Source organism: Trachemys scripta, chromosome 10 (genome assembly GCF_013100865.1).
Source record: "Trachemys scripta elegans isolate TJP31775 chromosome 10, CAS_Tse_1.0, whole genome shotgun sequence".
Lineage (NCBI taxonomy): Eukaryota > Metazoa > Chordata > Testudines > Emydidae > Trachemys > Trachemys scripta.
This window is the reverse complement of record NC_048307.1, coordinates 62,106,398-62,128,110: the sequence shown is the minus strand read 5'-3', so window position 1 is coordinate 62,128,110 and position 21,713 is coordinate 62,106,398. Positions and strand designations below refer to the sequence as shown.

General features: G+C 39.5%; 1 protein-coding gene across 1 annotated transcript in view; it reads right to left on the bottom strand.

Annotated features, from left to right (window-relative positions):
• Nucleotides 1-21,713, bottom strand: part of WDR72 (WD repeat domain 72) — a 187,541-nt gene that overhangs the window by 54,793 nt on the left and 111,035 nt on the right. Inside the window, exon 18 of the mRNA XM_034784930.1 lies at nt 17,366-17,552. Coding sequence (XP_034640821.1) covers nt 17,366-17,552 — 187 coding nt within the window. The remainder of the gene's footprint in view (nt 1-17,365; nt 17,553-21,713) is intronic.

Below are 21,713 nucleotides of genomic sequence, written 5' to 3'. Positions count from 1 at the left end.
GGATAATATGTAAATTACTTGTTTCACATCACACTGAAAAGGAAAAAAAATAATACAGTCAAAATGCTATATGAGAGGCCAAGGTGAAGCATCCGAGGAAAGTTTATACTGACCATGGATGAGGTAACGAACAGAAGAAACTGTATCAGAAATGTTGCAGAGGGAGAAATTCAAATAGAAGCAAAGAAGTAAGAACAAATTCTTGATTTAGTGTGGGGAATGACTGGAAATAAATCTACTTCCACAGGTTTTTAGTGATCCTAGGTTTTTTTGTGAGTAGAAGAGGCAGCAATGAATGCCTAATAATGAGAGGGTGAAACTCAGGCAAGCATAAAGGCCCATTAGTCTGTGAGCAGTGAAGAGAAGAGTTTCTGAGGAGGCTCTAAATGGAAGACGTTGAAGTATCCAGACATTGAGGGCAGGTCTACACTTACCAGTAGATCGGCACTGCTGCAATCGATGCAGTGAGTGTCGATTTAGTGGGTCTGGTGAAGACATGTTAAATCGATGGGAGAGCACTTGTCCCCTCCAAATTCTATGATGTAATTAAGAATTAAATGTATGGACAAAGCTAGGGAGAAAACAAAGGGAGAGATGGAGAAAGATGGATAGGATAAAGGCAGAAGGAGAAAAAGATAGGAAAATACCCTTAGGGTTAAAGCAAATGGGGTCAGAAGATCTAGGTTGTATTTTGTACTTTATTAAAGACTTCCTGTGTGACCTGCATGACTCTTTGTCCTGCACCTTCCCTAAATGCAAAACTGGGATAATAATATTTCTTTATCTCCCAGTCATGTTGTAAGGCTTAACTAATTGATATCTATAAGGTGCTTAGACACATAGTTACAAATACTGATAAATAAATTAGTAATGGGCTGAAATGTGATGAGAGTTTATTTTTCCTCATGGCACAAACAGAACTGAAGTATGCCTTGTATGGCATCGTGAATTAATATTTTAATAGTGCACAATAAAGGAATTTTAAGTTCATAAGTATTGATATGTTTATGGAATACCAGGCAACAGGATTTCCATCCTGAGACTATTGCAATGGGATAGTAGTATATTGCCCCTAGTTTATGTAAGCTGAGATTGTTGATAAGGATGATGACATCCAAAATCCAGCCTTACCTCAATGTCACAGAAATGGTAATGCACAGGAACTGATGATATATCTGAAATGATACGACTTAAACCCTCCTCCTTCAGGATCTGACTTAACCACATCCACCTCAACCCCTAACTAGATGCTCCATCTTATCTAGAGAGGTAAACAAATAGTATTTGCTATATGACCCAAATAAACTAAACCAGTGACTAATAAGTGGTGCCCACTCTAGAAATGTTAACAAAATGAAGCTAAAGGTAATATGTACTAGCAGCACACACCTTAAAACAAACACTGCACATTACCAGTTAGATAAAAATATATAACCATCTGTACACACACACATATACACACACAAACAAATTCATACACATATAATTAAATGAATGTACTGCTATTAAGTCCAATAAATATAGCACTCATTTGATGTAAAGAATTAATGATTTTATGTTATGGTTATGAGTTATTACAATTAAAATGGCCTTCCTAGAATGCTATTTTAAAGTTATATTGCACTAATGATTAAAGTCTCAAGGAAGATTTTGATAAAACTGAGAAGATACATATACGGCACTAAGTGTACTACAAACATGGGTAATTAAGCCATTCAACAAGCGTCTGGGGCACGTAAGCATTCCATTCACTTTACAGCCAGGACTTTCCTACATCTGCTTGTATCCTGATGTGTAATGTTTGTTTAAATGGTGTGCTGATAGGGGCACACCAGGCCCTGCAAAGGATGCTGTAGGTGTCAGGGCTATGCTTTGATAAGATTGCATGACAAGGGGCCAAGTAGTTCTCTCAATGGGGTGTTCCATAAAACACACTTCACAGAGCCATTTTTCAATTGCCATTTTATTCACAACCATTAATTTTTATATTAGCAGTTTTGTCCTCTCACCACTCTCTAACTTGTGTTTTTCTGCAAACAGATCTTTTTTGTTTAAATAGTCTTTTGTAATTTTGTGTATGAAGAACATGGCCAACATTCCGCATTAAGTATATCCAACTTCTGGTTATTTTATGCAACAGTCTGGGGCCCCTGCATTTGCCACTTGATTCACCAACTCCACCTCTTGACTTAAATTTTCCTGGATGAAAGTGCAATGACAATATTTAAATCACTTCCCATGCACAAATTAGCACAAATGTCTTTGATTTTATGGTTGATAAATAAAGTCCAGTCCTCTGAAGACCAGTTCACACCATCATGACTGCACTGCCCGAGGGCATCTATGACACAATCTTAACAATCCTCAAACATCTCTCTCAGACAGTGCTTAATGCGTCCATGCACAGCAGCTTGTACAATTGCAGACAATAGTTCTAAGGTTATGGACCAGCACTGGTTCAATACCAAATTCCTTCCTCAAAGTTAGATAGTACATGTCTGTAAAATTAGCTTCCTCTCTCTCTCTCAGCATCCTGATGAGCATCTGCTTTCAGATCTGGTGAAAGCAGGGCAGGCCTAATCCATTTGTGCCTTTAAGTCTGTCAGTGTCCAGATTCTCCAAAGCCTCTGAAGAACCACTGCTCAGCTGTTGAGAGATTTAAAATAAAAAATCAACATTTTAGTTTTTATAACATGCTTTAAAACCTTTATTTTTGCATCAGGAGACTTCTTTATCTCATGGCTTAAATTTTTTTGCCCTCTGGATAGTCTTGATCCACCATCCTTTTGATTATGAGCTAAACTCCTCAGTCAATTGATCTATGATCAATTCTTATCCCAGCACCCACACCTTTAACTTCAACCCATTAAAACATTCTTATGTACAACTTACCTGTAACTTGTCTCCGTACACCTTGACATTTGAACTGTAGGGTTCTCCTGTCTGGTTTCTCAGACAATGCTGGGTCCAAGGATTGTTGTCATGCTCCTCCTCTGCACTGCCCTTGTGATCATTTTCATCATCAATTATCACAGTTTCGTGTCTCTCAAGACAGGTTCTGAGGTTTCAAGCCCTGGTTGTGTCTGCAGAATGGGTGTTTCCTCAGCCCCCAGCAATTTCGCCTGTGTAACATCTCTTCATGAGCTACTTGACTTGGGGGGGAGGGGAGAGGAGCAAGGGCAGATTCAACTGCCTCTTAGGCTTTTCCATCTTTAATCCACATGCCTTATCAAGCAACACAATGACTGTGCAACACTTTCTTAACCAGGCACAGCACTTAAAAAGTCCATTGGTTTCCCCCTTACATAAGGAGGACCTTCCAGTTTAGTCACACTGGGATGGGGCCAGGTGTCAAAAAGTGAAGAGGTGAGATTAAGACATTTGCACATTTAGTTTCATATATAAATATATACATGATTTTATATGTATATTATCAAAACAATGGTATCTGCTCCTCTGGCAAGGACCATGTGTGTTTGTGTATGGGGTGTAGGTATATAGTCAGGAGAGTCCCTGTGACTATGTGAAGTGGTGCTTTATACTGTTGGCTTATTATTCAAAGGGAGAGCATGAGAGATTCACTAGTAACGACTTTACTAACATTTTTGTACGTTAATCAGTTTCAGCTTGAAGGATCATGGTGCTATAAGTTTTGGGGTTTTCATAGTATTTCCCTCTTGCTATCAGCGGTAATGAGGTTGGGATCCAGTATGTTACAGGCCCCTAGTCATCAGGCTTTGCCCTGTGTTCTAACACTCCTCATGCTCTAGATCAGGGGTCGGCAACGTTCGGCACGCGGCCCACCAGCATAAGCACCCTGGCAGGCCGGGCCAGTTTTATTTACCTGCTGACGCGGCAGGTTCGGCCGATCGCGGTTCCCACTGGCCGCGGTTTGCCGTCATGGGCCAATGGGGGTGGCGAGAAGCCGCGGCCAGCACATCGCTCGCCCGCACCGCTTGTCGCCGCCCCCATTGGCCCGGGACGGCAAACCACAGCCAGTGGGGGCCGCGATCGGCCGAACCTTCCGCGTCAGCAGGTAAATAAAACTGGCCCAGCCTGCCAGGATGCTTACCCTGGTGAGCCGTGTGCCGAACGTTGCCGACCCCTGCTCTAGATTAAGTTGTTGGAACAAAAAAACCAAAGTAGCTAGGGCAAAACACTTCCCTGTTCAATGCTGACTAATGGTTTTCTCAATTCTTCAACCCCATAACAATGTGCCTGGGTCTGTTTTAATTAACTGGATGGTTCAGATGACTGAATAGAGGCCTGGTGTCCTGGTATACTTTGTGTCATGTCTGTGCATGTACTTTATGCATGCACAATAATCTATGCAGACTTTTCAAGTATGCATGGTGGGCTATCATGACTTTTAGTTTGGTTTCTCTGAAGTCCCGTGAATGTGTGTAAGCACTACCGATGCGTGTCTGAAAGTGACCTTCTGTGCTTCTCTGTGTGTGTCTGTTTAATGTTCTGTGTTGGATTGCCTTGTTTTCACATGGGCTCTGGGTGTGCGTTTTCCTGCACATATATTGTTTTCTAAAACAATGTTGTGGATTATAAACTGGAAAAGCTTTTTTATTAAGTAAAAAGGGCATATGCCTTAACTTTTCCACAAAGACAGCTACTAGAAGGCATTAATCTTATCAAAGCTTTGTATAAAGAGTGAGGAAGGGAGGGAGAGGTCTCCCACCATATCTGTGCAGCCTTCCTACTAGTTCAGGGGTCAGCAACCTTTCAGAAGTGGTGTGCCGAGTCTTCATTTATTCACTCTAATTTAAGGTTTTGTGTGCCAGTAATACATTTTAACATTTTTAGAAGGTCTCTTTCTATAAGTCTATAATATATAACTAAACTATTGTTGTATGTAAAGTAAATAAGGTTTTTAAAATGTTTAAGAAGCTTCATTTAAAATTAAATTAAAATGCAGAGCCCCCCGGACCGGTGGCCAGGACCTGGGCAGTGTGAGTGCCACTGAAAATCAGCTCGTGTGCCGCCTTCGGCACACGTGCCATAGGTTACCTACCCCTGTACTAGTATTTCAGTCATTATCACCTATTCTCTTTGTCTTACAAAAACTATTTTCAGGTATCTGTGTTACAATGGAGAGCTGCAACCTCATGACAGCTTTCCTGTACAGAGATAGTGGAACCAGTGGAGGCTAGTGCCCCCACAATGGACATATTGGGGAGAGCAGATCTATGTTTCTCCCTCCCCAACCCCCCAATGTTTTCTGCTCCCACAATATCTTGTGGAGGTGAGAGCAGAGCAGGACCCAGCTATGTTCCACCTCTGTGGAGGAGGGACTGGAGCGGCCACTAGTCCATCGCACATGTGAGCAGGCCGGTGACCAGATGGCAGGTAGGACTCCCCAGCCCAGCCTGGACCTACCATCCAGACATCATGGGTCGTGGTGGAGACACCGAACCTGAGGGAGGGGCACAAAGAGCATGTGCGTCAGCTACAAGGGTGGAGGACACAACACATGGATTGGAGGGCAGGAGAGCAGACAGGGCACCAGCCACTAGGGTGGAGAATGAGACTGGGCACCGGTAACTGGGCAGGAGTGTTGGTGCACAGCGCACCAGCTGCCATAGGAATGGCAGTATGAACTATTGAGATGCCCCTTCCCAGCCTGGAGCCACCTGTCATCCCCTGCAGTCCCCCGTCTCTTGATTAGAATTAGATTTAGAATCACTTTAGTTTTAAAAACACAGAACCAACATAAAAGATTTAAGAGAAATGGAGTGACCTATTTGCCTATATTAGATTAACAATTGAGGAAAGATGGGCCAAATAGGATGAACCAATTTCTAAAAATCACTGACAAAACTTGTACAAAAATACAAGCCACAATAGGCTTCAAAACTACAGCTCTACTGTATTCCCTTACTATCTGTGTTTGCTCCCTCTTAATACAAATGCAAGGATATCAACAATTCTTTTACCTTTAAATAAAAAGCCTAATATTTGCTATCTAAGAACAAATGTGTAAGGAAACTATGTAACTGATATCACAATTATTAGGTATCATTATAAATACCTAACTATTTTACAATTTTTTTTCCAATTAGGCATAAGGGAAAACATGTTGCTGTGTTTTTAGTCAACACTTAGATTTACAAACTGTTTCCCCCTCATTTAACCACTCTTTTTGCACACATTTTAGAACATCTGTCTTGCTCTCTTTTTACATTTTAGCTTTTCTTATACTTTTCCTGGGTTTTGCTGAAGTTCTTTTTTTATTCCTAGGGGTGGCGCGACCATTTAAGGCACTGGCTTAGGCAACTGGGGGCATATAATAAATCCTATTAGTGCTTATTGCAAGTTGATCAGGATGCTGGGATAATAGGGGGCTAGGATCAGGGTCCTCTATATATACAAGTGGGAAAACATATTATTGTGTTTAGTTAACATTTAGATTTACAAACATCTAGTTCCTTTAACCCATCTCTTTGTACATATTTTAAAACAGCTGTCTTTCTTTTTACATTTAGTTGTTCTCATGTTTTTAGCTGTATTTCATCATTCTAGGGGTGGCTCTACATATCAGGCTTCCGGCTTAGGGGTTCTTGGCCAGGTACCAAATTATAGTGGTTTCCTGCCCTAAGCGAGGATGGACTAAGGGCGGCCCAGAGGCTTGGATCAGGACCCTCTCTAACTAAAAGATCCTGGGGCTCTTTAGTTTACATTAGATCATTTTTCCTGTAACACATCTCACTGCATATATTTAAAAATCTCTCTCTCTCTCTTACATTTTAGCTGTAGTTCTTTATCATTTTTAGGGGTTGTGCTACTTATCAGGCCCTGGTTTAAAGGGTCTGGGCCATATATGACATTTTTTTTGTCTCCCTCCTTAGATAAGGTGAGTTTTGAGGAAAGCAGAGGTATATGGGTAAGGATCCCTTCCAACTGCAATATTTGGGGGGAGGGAGGGTAGGGTTGGTTCTTAGATTTACAAATATCCACTTCTTTTATGTGTCTCTTTGTATGTAAAGCTTTAAACATCTCTTTCTGTTTACATGTTAGGTTTTTCATAATCTTAGCTATGTTTCTTTACCATTTCTAGTGGAGGCACTACTTATTAGTCATTTGTTTCAGGTATCTGGGCCATACATCAAATTCTATTGGTTTCCTTCCCTAGGTAAAGTGGGCCTTCCAGCTGGGATCAGAGGGTGGAAGAGGTTAGGTCAGACCCTGGAAGGGTAAAAATGTAGGTATTAACATCCTTTTCAGTACATCACCATTTCCTGTGACACTGAAGTTTGGTGGGACTTCCAGAAATAATCATCTTTATCTCATTTTTCAATCTTTCATTCATCTGGGGCAATATACAACTGAGGATAATAAAAATGTTTTATAATTTAAAATACAAATGGAACCCTATTTGTTATAAAACTGAACTGTACATACACACACCATCAGGAAGCATACCTCTTGTAGTAAATAAAATGAATGCAATTATGACTGATGAATGATAAAGTTGACCTGACAGAACATAACATAATAATTAATACTTTATAATTTGCTCATTACTTTGTTACACTTTAACTATTCATGCAGATAGCTAGGGATACGTATACACAAACACTATGTATATATTTTTCATAGAATGATGTAAAAACAGCTCCCAAAATCTGCCAAGGTTATTAAGCTGCTCCAGATAAAAGCCTTCTGCAACAGCAAATACTATGCAGCTTTATTTAAAATGTATGGCTTCCTTACTGTTTTCTTGAACTATGTCCTGGTGGAATCCTATCTCTTCTAATGTTTTGGAGAAGTCTGAGGTGGCGCCTGTACAATCTGATTTCTGTTTCAAATACACACCAAATCTGATTTCTGTTACATTAAGGACTTCTCTGGTAAAATATATGGAGCAAGGAATGAAATAAGCTGTAGTTTTACAATTGGTCTTCAAGCTTGCTTCCTTTAATAGTTGACCACTAATATTAAAGAATATTGGATCAAAGTACAATTTTAATTGAATATATATATGAGATGATATAGTGGCAGAGTTAAGCCGCAGGTTAGATACTAAAAAATAAAATTGATTTGTATTCTTTTACTGGAAATATTTGTAATATGAAACTACTATAAAATATACTCATTTTAATGAATATTCAGTACAGGACAAAGCAAATTGCTGTCAGTGGCTTATATTCAAACTCCATTCATCAAACAGAATGCTTAACTCATTAGTTTGCTGTTAGAGGGATATAAAATAAAATACCAATGAATACCATTCTCATTAACAGTGGTGATATGTTGATGTGGATTATGCAATCATTTCTAATAGCTTTGTGATGCTGTCCATCAGATAATAATTGTCAATGTCAAGATTTAAAACAAACCAAACAATGGTTTGACTCTGAGAAGTAAAAAAACCAAGGGCCTACAGTATTTTAAAATTATTCTGTTATCCATGAACTTGTGTAAGGGGTCACATTTTCAAACCAGGGTCTATAACTGTGTGCATGTCATTCTGCTTCTGCAGAGTGCATTGCTGCTTCTAATGAAATTAACAGACCTGGCTGGGGAACAGAAATTCCATTTTGCAGACAATTTCTTTCCAATTCAGAACAAACCAAACAAAAAAAAAATTGAAATTCTACACAAAAGAAAATTTAAAAAAAATTCATTTCAGTGCAGTTGAAACATTTCTGTTTGATCAAATACAAGTGTCTAGTTTCAATTTTGACTCTTTATGTGATGTAATTTTTTAAAGGCCATTTTAGAAAAATCAAAAAGCTTCATTCCAAAAATACTGAAACGGGATGTTTCAACACTGTTGTAACTTATTCCCTTGTTTTTTACTCCAAAACAAAATTCTGGGAAAATTAACATAATTTTATGAAACGTTACAGTTTTGACAGAACTACATTTTCCAACTGAAAAGTGCTAATTTTTTCTAATCAGCTCTAGAAATAAATGAGAGTTTGCCCTTGATTTCCATGGGAGCAGGATCAGAGTCAAAATTCTGAATACACCCGGAAAAAGCATATAGTCACACAAAATGTGCACAAATACTATTTTCTTCTTCTATACTTTTTTCACTTTGACCTTATTTTCCCTGATGGATTCTAAAACAATTTCTATGTGCATAATCTTTAAACATGCTTCCTACCTCTGATTTCTCCACTCTTTGCGCAGCCTCACATTTCCAGCTGCTTTTCTTCTTGGACATCTTACCACCATCTAGGCTCAGTCTCTCTAAAATGGAATTTATCTTTTTGTCAAATTCCTCTTTGCATTTCTCCTCTATTAGCATTGACAACTTTCCTATCCTTCCTATCTCAAAGTTTCTCAACCTCAGTGTTATCCCTGGCTCTCCTGTCATCTCCTTCCCCATACTTACTTTTGAAGTAGAACCAAAATCCACTGTTTTCTCACTGTCCCAAGTACTGAAGTCCTATTCCATGCCTTTATCTTTCACCTTGAATATGGTACTCTTCTATCCTCATCTCTCCAGTTCATCCTATATTTAGTGTCATTTTCCTCTCCCACAACTCTAACCCTATTTTCCCAATTTTGACTCCGATCACTGACTTGATGTTTCTTAATAAATTCAAGCTCACCAACCTCACTTCCAAGGCCCTGCATAATCTTGCCTCCACCTACAGTGTTGTTCTCATTTCCCCATCTGACGTCTTGCTCCATATGTTCCTTGTCTTATCTCATTGTTCTGATCAATCAGTTCCTGTCCTGGCATGGGAGTATGGGGGAGGGGAAAAGGGCACCAGGAGAGAGCATGCCTTCCCTACTCCCCCTTCTCCCCCCCCACCTCCCAAGGGCCAGGGAGAATCACAGCCCCAGCAATTACAGGAATACAGGGACTGTGCCCCAAGACTAAGGTCTGGTCCACAAGTCCATTGCTACAGACATTTAGCATTGTACCTCCTTCCTCTCCAAAAGTCTCCATGGCTCAGAGCCTCTGCAGCTACTCACTATCACCATTTAACTGCTGAGTAGCCAGTGGAAGTGACATATGTTCCCTGAGAGACCCAAAAAGCTTTGAGGTGGCTGAACCAAATAGTGGTGAAGAGCAAAGCAGTGTAAATATTCAGGCCATCAGGGCCCTTCCCCAGCATGAGAACAAGCAACAAAGTCTGGAATAGAGAAAAGCATGGAAGACAGGAACATATTTTTGGACTGGGAGTGGGGATGGCCTCTGGAGAAAGTTAGGAATAAGAGGCAACAAAGGAAGACTGGAAGCAGGAGGAAGGAAGGTGAGATTACAGGGACATGGGACTGGGAGAAGAGAAACTGTTTGCTGGGGATGAGCGGGAGCCCAGATGCAAGAGAAAGAATGGAGGAAGAGGAGAGGAGGGACCCAGAAGCCAGTCCAGCTGGAATGCCAGAGGTGATAACAGCTGGCTCAGGAGTTGCATTGGGCTGGTTTGGATGAACATTTCAAGAGTGGATAGGGTCAGGGAATGGCAAGAGGCCTGTTTTGACATTGTGCTTTGGGGCTCCTGTGCACTACACAGTTACTCTCCTGTTCACCGCGATGTTGGGAGGCTTAACGCATCATTTCATTTGGTAAATTTTGTGATATCCTTGGGTGAAAGGAGCTCTAGAAATGCAAAGAATTATTCATATCATCATCATTTACTTATTTATTTTACAACACACACCTGCCTCTTGACAGTGTTGGACCAATTCATCTTTCAGCATTATAGAAGTGTGAGGAGTCTCTTAGCTTTGACTAGAACCAGCCTTTTTGCTCTGTGCATTCTGTAAACAGGATTTTGACACAAAGCAGCATCCACCCCATTGAATAAGGCTGGGGAAACACTTGGGTTAATGAAGAATGGGCTTTAGCACTGCCTCAGTGCTACCCATTCATGCTGCTGCTCATAAAGCTGTTGCCTTCACATTCTCATCTGCCTGTGTCAATGCACACACCTGGGAGATGGGATGATGATATACTCTAGATCTTCATATGCCAACATGAAGACAATCAATCTCAATTCTCTTGAAAAATGGAACTACTTTGAGAAAGGAGCAATGAGGACTACTAGTTGCTCTAAGGCAATGAAATCTTTAAAGCTGTATGTATAGGACATAGCTTGGGCCTTGCAGAAATATTTACATATAAAAAGGGAAAAGGGGAAATTTGTCTTCTTGTCAGTTTCACAAATAGGAAAAACAAGAACAAAATACAAACTCTTCACTCGTTGCTTGCTATTCCTTTAGAAACTTTGTCAGAACTGAAAAGCACTCGTCAGTCCCATTTTAGTCTCTGCCAGACATTTGTTTTCTTTTTATTCTTTTGTGTGATTTAAATATGTTCTAAAGAGTAAGCAGCACATACTGTTGATCCTCAAAAACCTATGTTTTTGACCCAGATTTTGGTCAATGTACATCTTTTTGCTGGGTCTGGAACCCAGCCAACAGAGAAAAGGATTCAGGAAAAGTATATTGCTTATGGAATGAGCATAGACCCAGATGCAGACTTGGAACAAATCAGCCTCAAGGGCAAATGTGGTGTGGGGGTTATCCAAATGTGGAGTCTGGTGTTGATGCTGCATCTAGGGATAAAGGATGGCTTGATTCCTGAGAGAACAATGTTCAAATACCATCAGAGTTTAGGGTTCTGCAAGAATATTTTACCCATCCATACACATTACATTAATATCACTAACAGTAAATAACAGAATGAAGATGATACCCTCAGCAAATCAACAGACCAAGGCCAAGTTCTGATTTAAAACCCATGCAATCCCAGTGAAGTTAATGGGCACAAATAGTGCCTAAGTCAGAGCAGAATTTGACCCTGGGTATTAAAAAACAACAAAAAGCCACAGAGGGGTATTTGGCCAAATGTGAACAGATACCTGGCTGACAACCAGAAGGATCTTTGAAAAATAATTCCACAGCCACCCCTCCACACCACACACTATCCGCACCTTCTTAATCAGGAAGCAAGACATCACAGGGGGTAGAGAGGATTCATTTGCTACAGATAAAGACATTGTCACAGAACGCACAGGGAGGAGTGTATAAAGTACATCTTAAATGGTTTCCACAACCAGACAGATTTCCTTCTGAAAAACTCAGCAGGCAGTGGAAGTCTGTTCTAAGACCTTCTGCTGCAGAAGGCCCCTGAACTCTTCTGTTGAATAGAAGCTTTTATGTTGTGCTTTTCATTGATACACCATTACTGTCTGAATATGATTCTCTGTTTTAATAAAACATATTGCTATATTAGTTCATTGTGTAGATGAGTCTTTGAAGATTATTTATGTAACAAAGGTGATTATTTAAAAGGTTTGTGTATCTGTTTCATTTTTATTAAACAGCAGTTTAAGCAACTTTAAAATTCAAACCCCACTATTAATTTCATAATGATATGTTTACCAGCAAACTCTTCCTTTCACCAAGAACCAATTTTTCTACCTAAGGGAGGGAAGAGATTCAAACTACATGCAAACAATGTTATAGCAAACAGCTTTTAAATATATTTGAAAACTTGAACCAATAACACTTTCTTAAATCAGGAATTTCAGACTACAAAAACAGAAGTTATTGCAAGCTAACCTTTACAGTGTGATTTATATGCATTTTTGCATATTTAAAGCATTCACTAACCATTAAATGATAGCCTTCTCTGCTACAGAGACAGAGTAAAATGAAGTCAGTCAATAATAATGTTAAATATTTAGGAATAAAGCCCATGCTACCATTTAACATCATACAGCACTTCTTCAATATTTGCATCACTTCATCAATTATGTACATTTTTTAGAATAACATGACGCATCTACCCATTTATATCAGCCCCCCCATATCACTCTGGTGTCTGAATGCCCACAATTTTTAATGTATCTACCATCATAATACCCCTGTGAGGTAGAGAAATACTATTATCCCAGTGTACAGCTGGGGAACGGAGTCACAAAGAAGCTACAAGACTTGCCCATGGTCTCACAGGAGAATAGCTAAACTATTTGACAACTTTTTAGAGCTATTGCTCTTGACTGGCCTGGCAGAGCAATACAGTACCACAGTGGAGATCTGCTTGAGAAATGACTCTGGGATTCTTTCACTTTGTTTAGGAAAGAGGCTAGAAGGCTTAAAACTAAAAATACATCTTTGGTTACAGAAGTGTGAGGCATGTAAGAAAACTTATGAGAAGACCCCTGCTTTACTAAAGGACTGAGACAAAGCCCACCAAAATCAGTGGAAAGATTCCAATTAATTTCAACAGGTTTTGGATCAGGCCCCAACTGAATAACCCTCAGCCTAACATAAGAAAGCGTTATCCCTGTTTTCATATTCTTTCCTCATGGCCATTTAGGGAAGGAGAGTCCTTTTGATAAAGCAACAAACAAACAAGCAAACAACACACACACACACACACACACACACACACATACAAAACCTATTGGGTTCTGGCAGAGAAAAAGACCAGCTCTCTCTTTCCCGGGGGTGCATTACTGGAATCACTTCTTTTATTAATTCTTCAGAATTATTTTTCAAAACAATATGTTACATGACTTCTTTGCCCAGGCAACAAATAATTGTGCCTGCATTTAATTGCAGGCAAAAGTGATGACATTTCTAATTATTAATAAGTGTAATAAATAGTTAGATGTCTAAATATTATCATTTATATCCACAAAGTTCAGGAGACAAATCTTTCAGCCTGTATAATAAGCTATAATCTTAAAATGTAATACTACCCTCTGGTCAAACCCTAAACTCAAATCTCAGCCTCTAAAAAAAAAAAAAAAAGGCTCAACTGACTTTAGTGAGCATCTGCTGAGTAAAAACAGGTTAAATATTTCAGGATTTGGACCTTTGTTGTTAATCACAATAAACCAAAAACACAATACAATGATAATGGCAGCTAAAACTCATATACTTGCTTCACAGTGCATTTTCCTAACCTTGAATTATGGGTTAAAGTCTTGAGACAATATTTAGCACTTACCTTGATGTCATACAACCTGAAAAGTACACTACAATCCATAAAATGAGAAGTGAGAAGAAGTGCTTTATCAAATGGATGGTTAAAAATGGAATTTATACAGCATGTGGACTTACTCTTAGATCAGTTTAATAAACTTCTAGCAACAGCACTGGCTAGCCCATATGTTCTAAAAGATTTGTTTATAACAATATTCTAAGAAAAACCTTTGACAGGAGAGTGTATAATACACAAAAACAGTTAGTTTTATAATGTATACACAGCCTGACTGCCTTGCTGACTATTAGAAATATATTTGTGCTACATCATGCATATTATGTCAATATAATACAATTAGCAAAAATCTAAATGGAAAAAGAGAATAAACAGTAGATTAATATGTTGTGTACTGTTATAATGTACAACTTCAAACAGCTCTTCCCCTTCCTTTGTGTGTTCACAGTTTCTCCATAATACTTTAAATGGCTGCAAAACTGATATTATTTCATACCATATCCTTTTATTCAGAATAATACAAGCTCACAGTCTATACTAGATGTTGTGAAAAAAGACTATATCCCATCCAATATACAGTAAATATAAATACTAGGCTCATTAACATATGTAATTGTTTATGTCCTTCCAACATTTTAGTAACTTAGTTCCTCAACTGAGTTTTGTTGACTAACCTGTATGTAACATGGATAAAAACAAAACACAGTCATAACCAACCAAACATGCCATGAGCCAAATTCTACTCAGTTATACCAGTGTACATTCAGAGTAACTCCATAGAATCACAGAACTGGAAGGGACCTCGAGAGGTCATCTAGTCCAGACCTCTGAACTCAAGGCAGGACTAAGTATTATCTACACCATCCCTGACAGGTGTTTGTCCAACCTGCCCTTAAAAATCCCCAATGGAGATTCCACAACCTCCCTAGGCAATGTATTCGAGTGCTTAACTACCCTGACAGTTATGAAGTTTTTCCTAATGTCCAACCTAAACCGCCCTTGCTGCAATTTAAGCCCATTGCTTCTTGTCCGATCCTTATAGGTTAAGAAGAACAATTTTTCTGCCTCCTCCTTGTAACAACCCTTTATGTCCTTGAAAACTGTTATCATGTCCCCTCTCAGTCGTCTCTTCTCCAGACTAAACAAACGCAATTTTTTCAATCTTCCCTCATAGGTCATGTTTTCTAGACCTTTAATCATTTTTGTTGCTCTTCTCTGGACCTTCTCCAATTTGTCCACATCTTTCCTGAAATGTGGCACCCGAAACTGGACACAATACTCCAATTGAGGCCTAATCAGCGCGGAGTAGAGCGGAAGAATTACTTCTCATGTCTTGCTTAGAACACTCCTTCTAATACATCCCAGAATGAGGTTTGCTTTTTTTGCAACAGTGTTACACTGTTAACTCATATTTAGCTTGTGATACACTATGACCCCCAGATCCCTTTCCGCAGTACTCCTTTCTAGGCAGCCATTTCCCATTTTGAACTGACTGTTCCTTCCTAAGTGGAGTACTTTGCATTTGTCCTTACTGAATTTCATCCTATTTACCTCAGACCATTTCTCCAGTTTGTCGAGATCATTTTGAATTTTAATCCTATCCTCCAAAGCACTTGCAACCCCTCTCAGCTTGGTATCGTCCACAAACTTTATAAGTGTACTCTCTATGCCATTATCTAAATCACTGATGAAGCTATTGAACAGAACCAGACCCAGAACCAATCCCTGTGGGACCCTACTCATTATGCCCTTTCAGCGTGACTGTGAACCACTGATAATTACTCTCTGGGAACGATTTTCCAACCAGTTATGCACCCACCTTATAGTAGCTCCATTTGGTTGTATTTCCCTAGTTTGTTTATGAGACAGTATCAAAAGCCTTACTAAAGTCAAGATATACCACATCTACTGCTTCCCCCCATCCACAAGGCTTGTTACCCTGTCAAAGAAAGCTATCAGGTTGGTTTGACACGATTTGTTCTTGACACAATTTGTCCACTTAAATTATGACTTGGTGTGACTTAGGTCCAGATATTTTGAGGTATTAAGGTGGCTCATTTTCAAAAATCTCATTTCAAAAGTGATTTAGGCACTTAGGAGCCTAAATGTCATTGATAGTGGGATTTAGACATCTAAATGCCTAAATCCCTTTTGAAAATGAGACTTAAGCATGAGACGCTGAGCACAGAAACATCTATATATACACCTTTAAAAATCTGGGCCTTAGTCCCTAGGAATTATCACTATGACTTCACCTTAATTCGTGAAAAACACAACTATATTTTGTAATCATCTTTTCTGTCACAATTTATATAATAAAAATGTATTTTCACCTGCTAAAATAGCCAAGGACTTGAACCAAAGTCCAACTTCTAAACATTCTTGAATCTGCAGAAGTCTCAATGCAGATCTAAAATTCCCAGATAGCTTCTCTGTAACGGACCAAGTCAAAACCCCAGATTCTAAGGAACTTTGGATCCAAATCCAGATCTGAACTTTAGGGCTGGGACTTTCATAAATTATTCTGTCCCCAACCTCTTAAGGATAAAAGGATTAAAAAGAACTCCAGTGTAAGCAAAATATAACTTCATAAGTGATAATTATTCAAAGCTTTAGCATTTTTGTATTAATACAACAGTCCAAGATGTAATTTTTCTTTGTGACCTGAAACATGCATCACTGATCATTTTTAGTGTCCTGGAATAAGTAGATTGGTAACAAATTTTCATGACAGAAACACACACTCAATGAGATTATAAATTAGCTTCCTCAGAGAAGGCTCACTAATAAGATTAGATCTAAAATTTAGGTCACTTAATTTCAAGACTCAGCTAATGGGCTAAAAAAATGGATATCACTTCATAACATAAATTCAGATTCAATCTTTTCCTACCATAAACATTAGTACCATTATAAAGTTACAACGATTAAGTTTGTTGTAAAATGAAATGATCCAACTGTAAAATTCATTTGATTGCTTATTGTATAGGCTCTAGTGCTAAAAAAGAAAAGATTCCATATCACATTACAAAGTTATAAAGTTTAAGCAATTAATTTTTTAGTATAGTATAAGCCTATTCTCATTGAAAAATGATAAATTTTAAAATCTCTTCATTTCAAATTTGTAATATACTGATTTTATCTCCAAACACACTTACTTCACTTGTTTTCAATCAGATTAACTATTAAAAACATTTTAACAAAAACAATCCTCATCTTTTCTTCTTTAATGTTCATTACTTAAATATGATAATAATAGAATGTGGATGTCCTTTGAATACCTGACAATTGTATGAGAAAATTGATAGGCTGGTAGGTCAGAAACAGGGCACTTGTCTTGTCTTGTAGAGAAATAATATATTATGAACTCATATTCTTAACATGGTTTAAGTACTAGAAAAAGTTGTGATGAAAGAATATGCCAATAAATTTTGCACTTACTCGGCAAGGGAATGTTTTTAATGCATTTCACCATCTGCTCTGTCTGCTCAGTTTTTGCCAGTGTCTGCACCTCACCATTTCCATTGTCTACCACGGTCACTGGTTGATTGCTGATTGATGTCTTTTTCAAGGTTTTCATACTTCTTTGTACTTCTGCCAGTAGAGCTGCTTGTATCACCTCAATAATCTGTCATGGATGCAAAGATATTTGTATTTTTAATTATTTACATGGTTTTTTTCAAATGCTGATATTAGAAACACAATTTAAGACAGCTATAATAGTTGCCATTAGAAAGTCAACATTTGCCAATAGTTGCCACCTAGTGATAAATGAGATACCACCATTTTCCTTCCCATACTTAGATTAAAAAATAACAGTTAACTGGACAGTAGCTGGGTGTTATCTGTTGTCAATGATGACTATCGTACAGCACGAGTTTTTAATTTTCACTTGCTTTTCTATAAACTAAAAGCTCCAATAAATTAGTATACTAGAGACTGTGGGTCAGATTTTTAGCCCGTGTAAATCAGCATAGCTTCATTGACTTCAATAAAACTTGCCAAATTTATACCAGCTAGGGATCAGACTCGGTATGCTTAGTATGAAAATTCTCCAATTTGTTACATGCTGTGGGCAGCAATGAGTAATGACTGCATAAGGACTTCATGATTTGGCTCTGCCTTCTTAGAATTCCAGTTGTTTAATCCTCAGTGCAGAAAGCTGCATTAATGTTTTGCTGTTAGCACTGGTATCACATGCCTGCAGCTGCACCTCAGCCAGGCTGGTGCTATATTCTTTTTCAAAAGGAAGGAGAAGAAAGCACTCCACAGAACTTCTGTTACCCTAAAGGAAAGGTTACATATCTGCTGGAATTACGATTGGCCTGCAATGTGAGTTCAGCAGTATGTTCTGGTAGTTGATTATTTCTGCCCTTGCTTGGTGGTGTCACTGCATTTCAATATGAATTAAACACAGAAAATCTATTTTGAATTAATAAGGCTGAACGTTTTGAATTAAATCTAGTACAGCATGGGAATTCTGTTAAAGCTTTTGTGGTACTCCTTCATCCTTGTGCCTAGGTACCACAGTATGGTTTAAAAATATCCCCAATGCTCTGAGACACACTGGATGGAAAACAGATGTTTCACTGTCAAGGTATAAATTGGCTGAGATTCAACACACAACTGTTAATCGCTTTTGTGTGTTTAAGGCTTGACATGTTTTCACATATTTTAATGTGTTAAATTTCCACATGATTTTGGATGACACCTTAAGCCCCAAACACTATCTTCTCTACTGGGAGATTAAAAATCTCACAGCTCTTTTAATGAGAAAAGGACTTTTTTCAGGAGTTCTTTTCTAAAATGTCTCTTTCTTCAACTATAGTACACTAAACTTTGTATTGGTTGACTGCTGCCCTGCATCCTAGAGATGGCTGCATTTCAGTGTTTTATAGTATACATGTAAAGACAGATCTTTGGGTCTGGCTGCGCTGTGCTCAGTGCAAGACATGATAGGAAGGGAGCAAAGGAGGCATTATATCACCATTGCAATTCCCCAAATCTGGGGATAGCAAGGGGCCAGGTCACCTCTGATGCAGTATGGAGCAGCCTTGGAGCTACTCTAACCATTCTTCTGGCCACAGGTTGCCAAAGCTCAAGGCACTCTTTCCATTCACCCAACGAGCCTACTATATTACGCATGGGGCCAAGAACATATAATGTAGAGCTGGCTATGCCAGCTTTAATCATTTGGGAATTCCTGTATCCAGAGGGAATCCCCAGTCAGCTGTTAGTCAGCTTTCCATCCTCTTTGCTTTACTGAAGCAGCACAAAGGGGGACAGGATCTGGCCCATCCAGTTCGTAAAATATCTTTGGGATCATTTATGATGAATGATACAATGAAAATATTTTTTAAATCCTTGCAGTCTCTTTACTCAGTCCACAGGGATAGGATTTGTGCTCTCTCTCTGCCCACAGTACTGGAACTTTAAAATTCCATATCATCTACAGAACAGAATGTCTTTCTCCCTCCCCCCCCCCCAACTTACAGGAATTAAGCATTACAAAAAAGACATTCATTCTTCAGGGCAGGAAATTGCCTGAAGGGCAACTAGGATGGTAGGTAGGCTTTAGGATGGTAGAGCTGAGAGACATTCACATATACCCACAACTCTTTAGAGGAGGCCAGCTATGAATTTAGGATAGTGCTCAGTAAGAGCCAGGTCACTGGAGACTGATTGGAATAGATGCAGAGTCAGCGCATCACCCTACAGTCTAGCACTACTCACTCCCAGGCAGGCTTCACTCACCTTTTTGACTGCACTAAATCCCTACTCTGGACAGATGTACCTGTATCAGGAGCCCACAGTGTATGAGTGAACTGAGTAAATTCACAAGCAGTGAATCCAGCTCTTCTGTGTTTTGTCGAAACACAAACACTCCAACTATTTATTAAAAAGTGTTTTATTTTGCAAGAACATTCCTTATGTTGTAGAGAAACAACAACAACAAAAAGGACATTTAGTTTGGATTAGACATGAACCAAAACAAAAGCCACAGATCTGAACAACCTGAACTTTGGGCATTTCGGATCCAGACTTTGCAGCTGGCTCCTGCAATAAATCCAGACTCTTTAAGAAAGAGAAGCAAACACAGAGATGCTGTCATTGTTCTAGGACTACTTCTGGCAGAAAATAAAAAATTGACATGGGTTCTCAAAAGAGTTGTGGATAGTTTGCAGAAAAATATGTTCCTTGTTTTGATAAGACACAATGCATACAGCCTAAAAAATTATCTGCTTTTCATGGTTTTCTGATCTGCTAGGAATCTGTCACAAGTCTGGATCAGATATTCATTGCCTGAATCACTACTGTGTACACTGGCCAAGCAGTATTTTGTAATGTGTAATTTCCTCTAACATCTTAGCATGGAATAAAAAGTGCAGCAAAATGGCACAACATGATATTGTGAAGGCATTTGTAAATCTCTGCATGCAGCTTGTCTATCACTTTGTTGAATACAGATTTCCACATCACTCCGTGCGGTTTCCCATCTTCAGCTATGCCCCGTCCCTGGACATTTCCCAATAATGTGAATATTTTTCTAACTTTGTCAGTGAATTCAAAATTTTCCTTCAAGAGCTTCACCTGTTTCTAACAATAGACCCTCTTCACAGCTTCCCACCAGTATCTCTTCATTACCTATGTGCTAATTTCTACTACATATCCATCTAGACTCCATTTTTGTTATGATGGATGAATTTCTGTATTCTGTTACTACTACTGTGTTTGCCCAAACTAGTAATGGGACAATTCCTGTACTTTTGCAGGCATTATTGCAAATATTAGCTGCTTTTAACGTCGGATAGTGGGCGGGAACCTATGGCGATATCTTCATGGTGACATGTTCATTAGAAATAAATGTGCTATAAGGAGGTCTCACAGAGCAAAGGTGATATGCTTTTGGCAATAAATATGGATACCAAAGCATAGAAGACAACTGTCTGATGATCAGAACCCACAACAGCAACACTACACAATGGTTCAGCAAGAAAAGTGAAGAAGAGCTGTAATAATTCTGCTTACCACATCTATATGAAATTATACTGACAGCTCTTTCCACAATTTAGCAATTACTTCGAATGGCTACTGTTCTCTTTGTTAGGACTGGACTAGAGAAAGAGAGCATAAGAAGCTGCTTCCATACTTGTCAGGCCACAAACTCCACGGAAGTAAACTGCTGGTCTTCTAGAAACCATGTACCTGCTGCACTCATTCCATGCCACCAAAAGACTGTGGAGGGGAACGAAGGGGCTAGGTAAGAGGGCTGCTAACTGTCTAATTGCACAAACCCAAACACCCCTACCCCGGACCTTCTCCAAGACCCCGCTCCCACACACTCCATCTCCTCTCCCTCTGTTGCTCACTCTCCCCCACCCTCAACTCACTTTCATGGGCTCGTGGAGGGTGCTGCCATGTGGGAGGGGGTGGGGGCTCTGGGCTGGGGCCGAGGGGTTCGGAGTGTGGGAGAGGGCTCTGGGCTGAGCCTGGGGCAGGGGATTGGGGTACAGGCTCTGGGATGGAGCTTGGTGAGGGAGGGGGCTCAGGGCTGGGACAGAGGGTTGGGGTTCAGAAGGGGGTCTGGGGTGCAGGCTCTGGGAGGGAGTTTAGGTGCAAGGGGGGTGAGGGGCTGGGGCAGGGGGTAGGGGTGTGGGTGGGGGTGAGGGGAACAGGCTCCAGCTGGGCAGTGCTTACCTCAGGCAGCTCCCGGAAGCAACTGGAATGTCCAGCTAGGCTCATGGGCAGCCAGGCGGCTCTGCATGCTGCCCCTGCCTGCAGGCTCCAC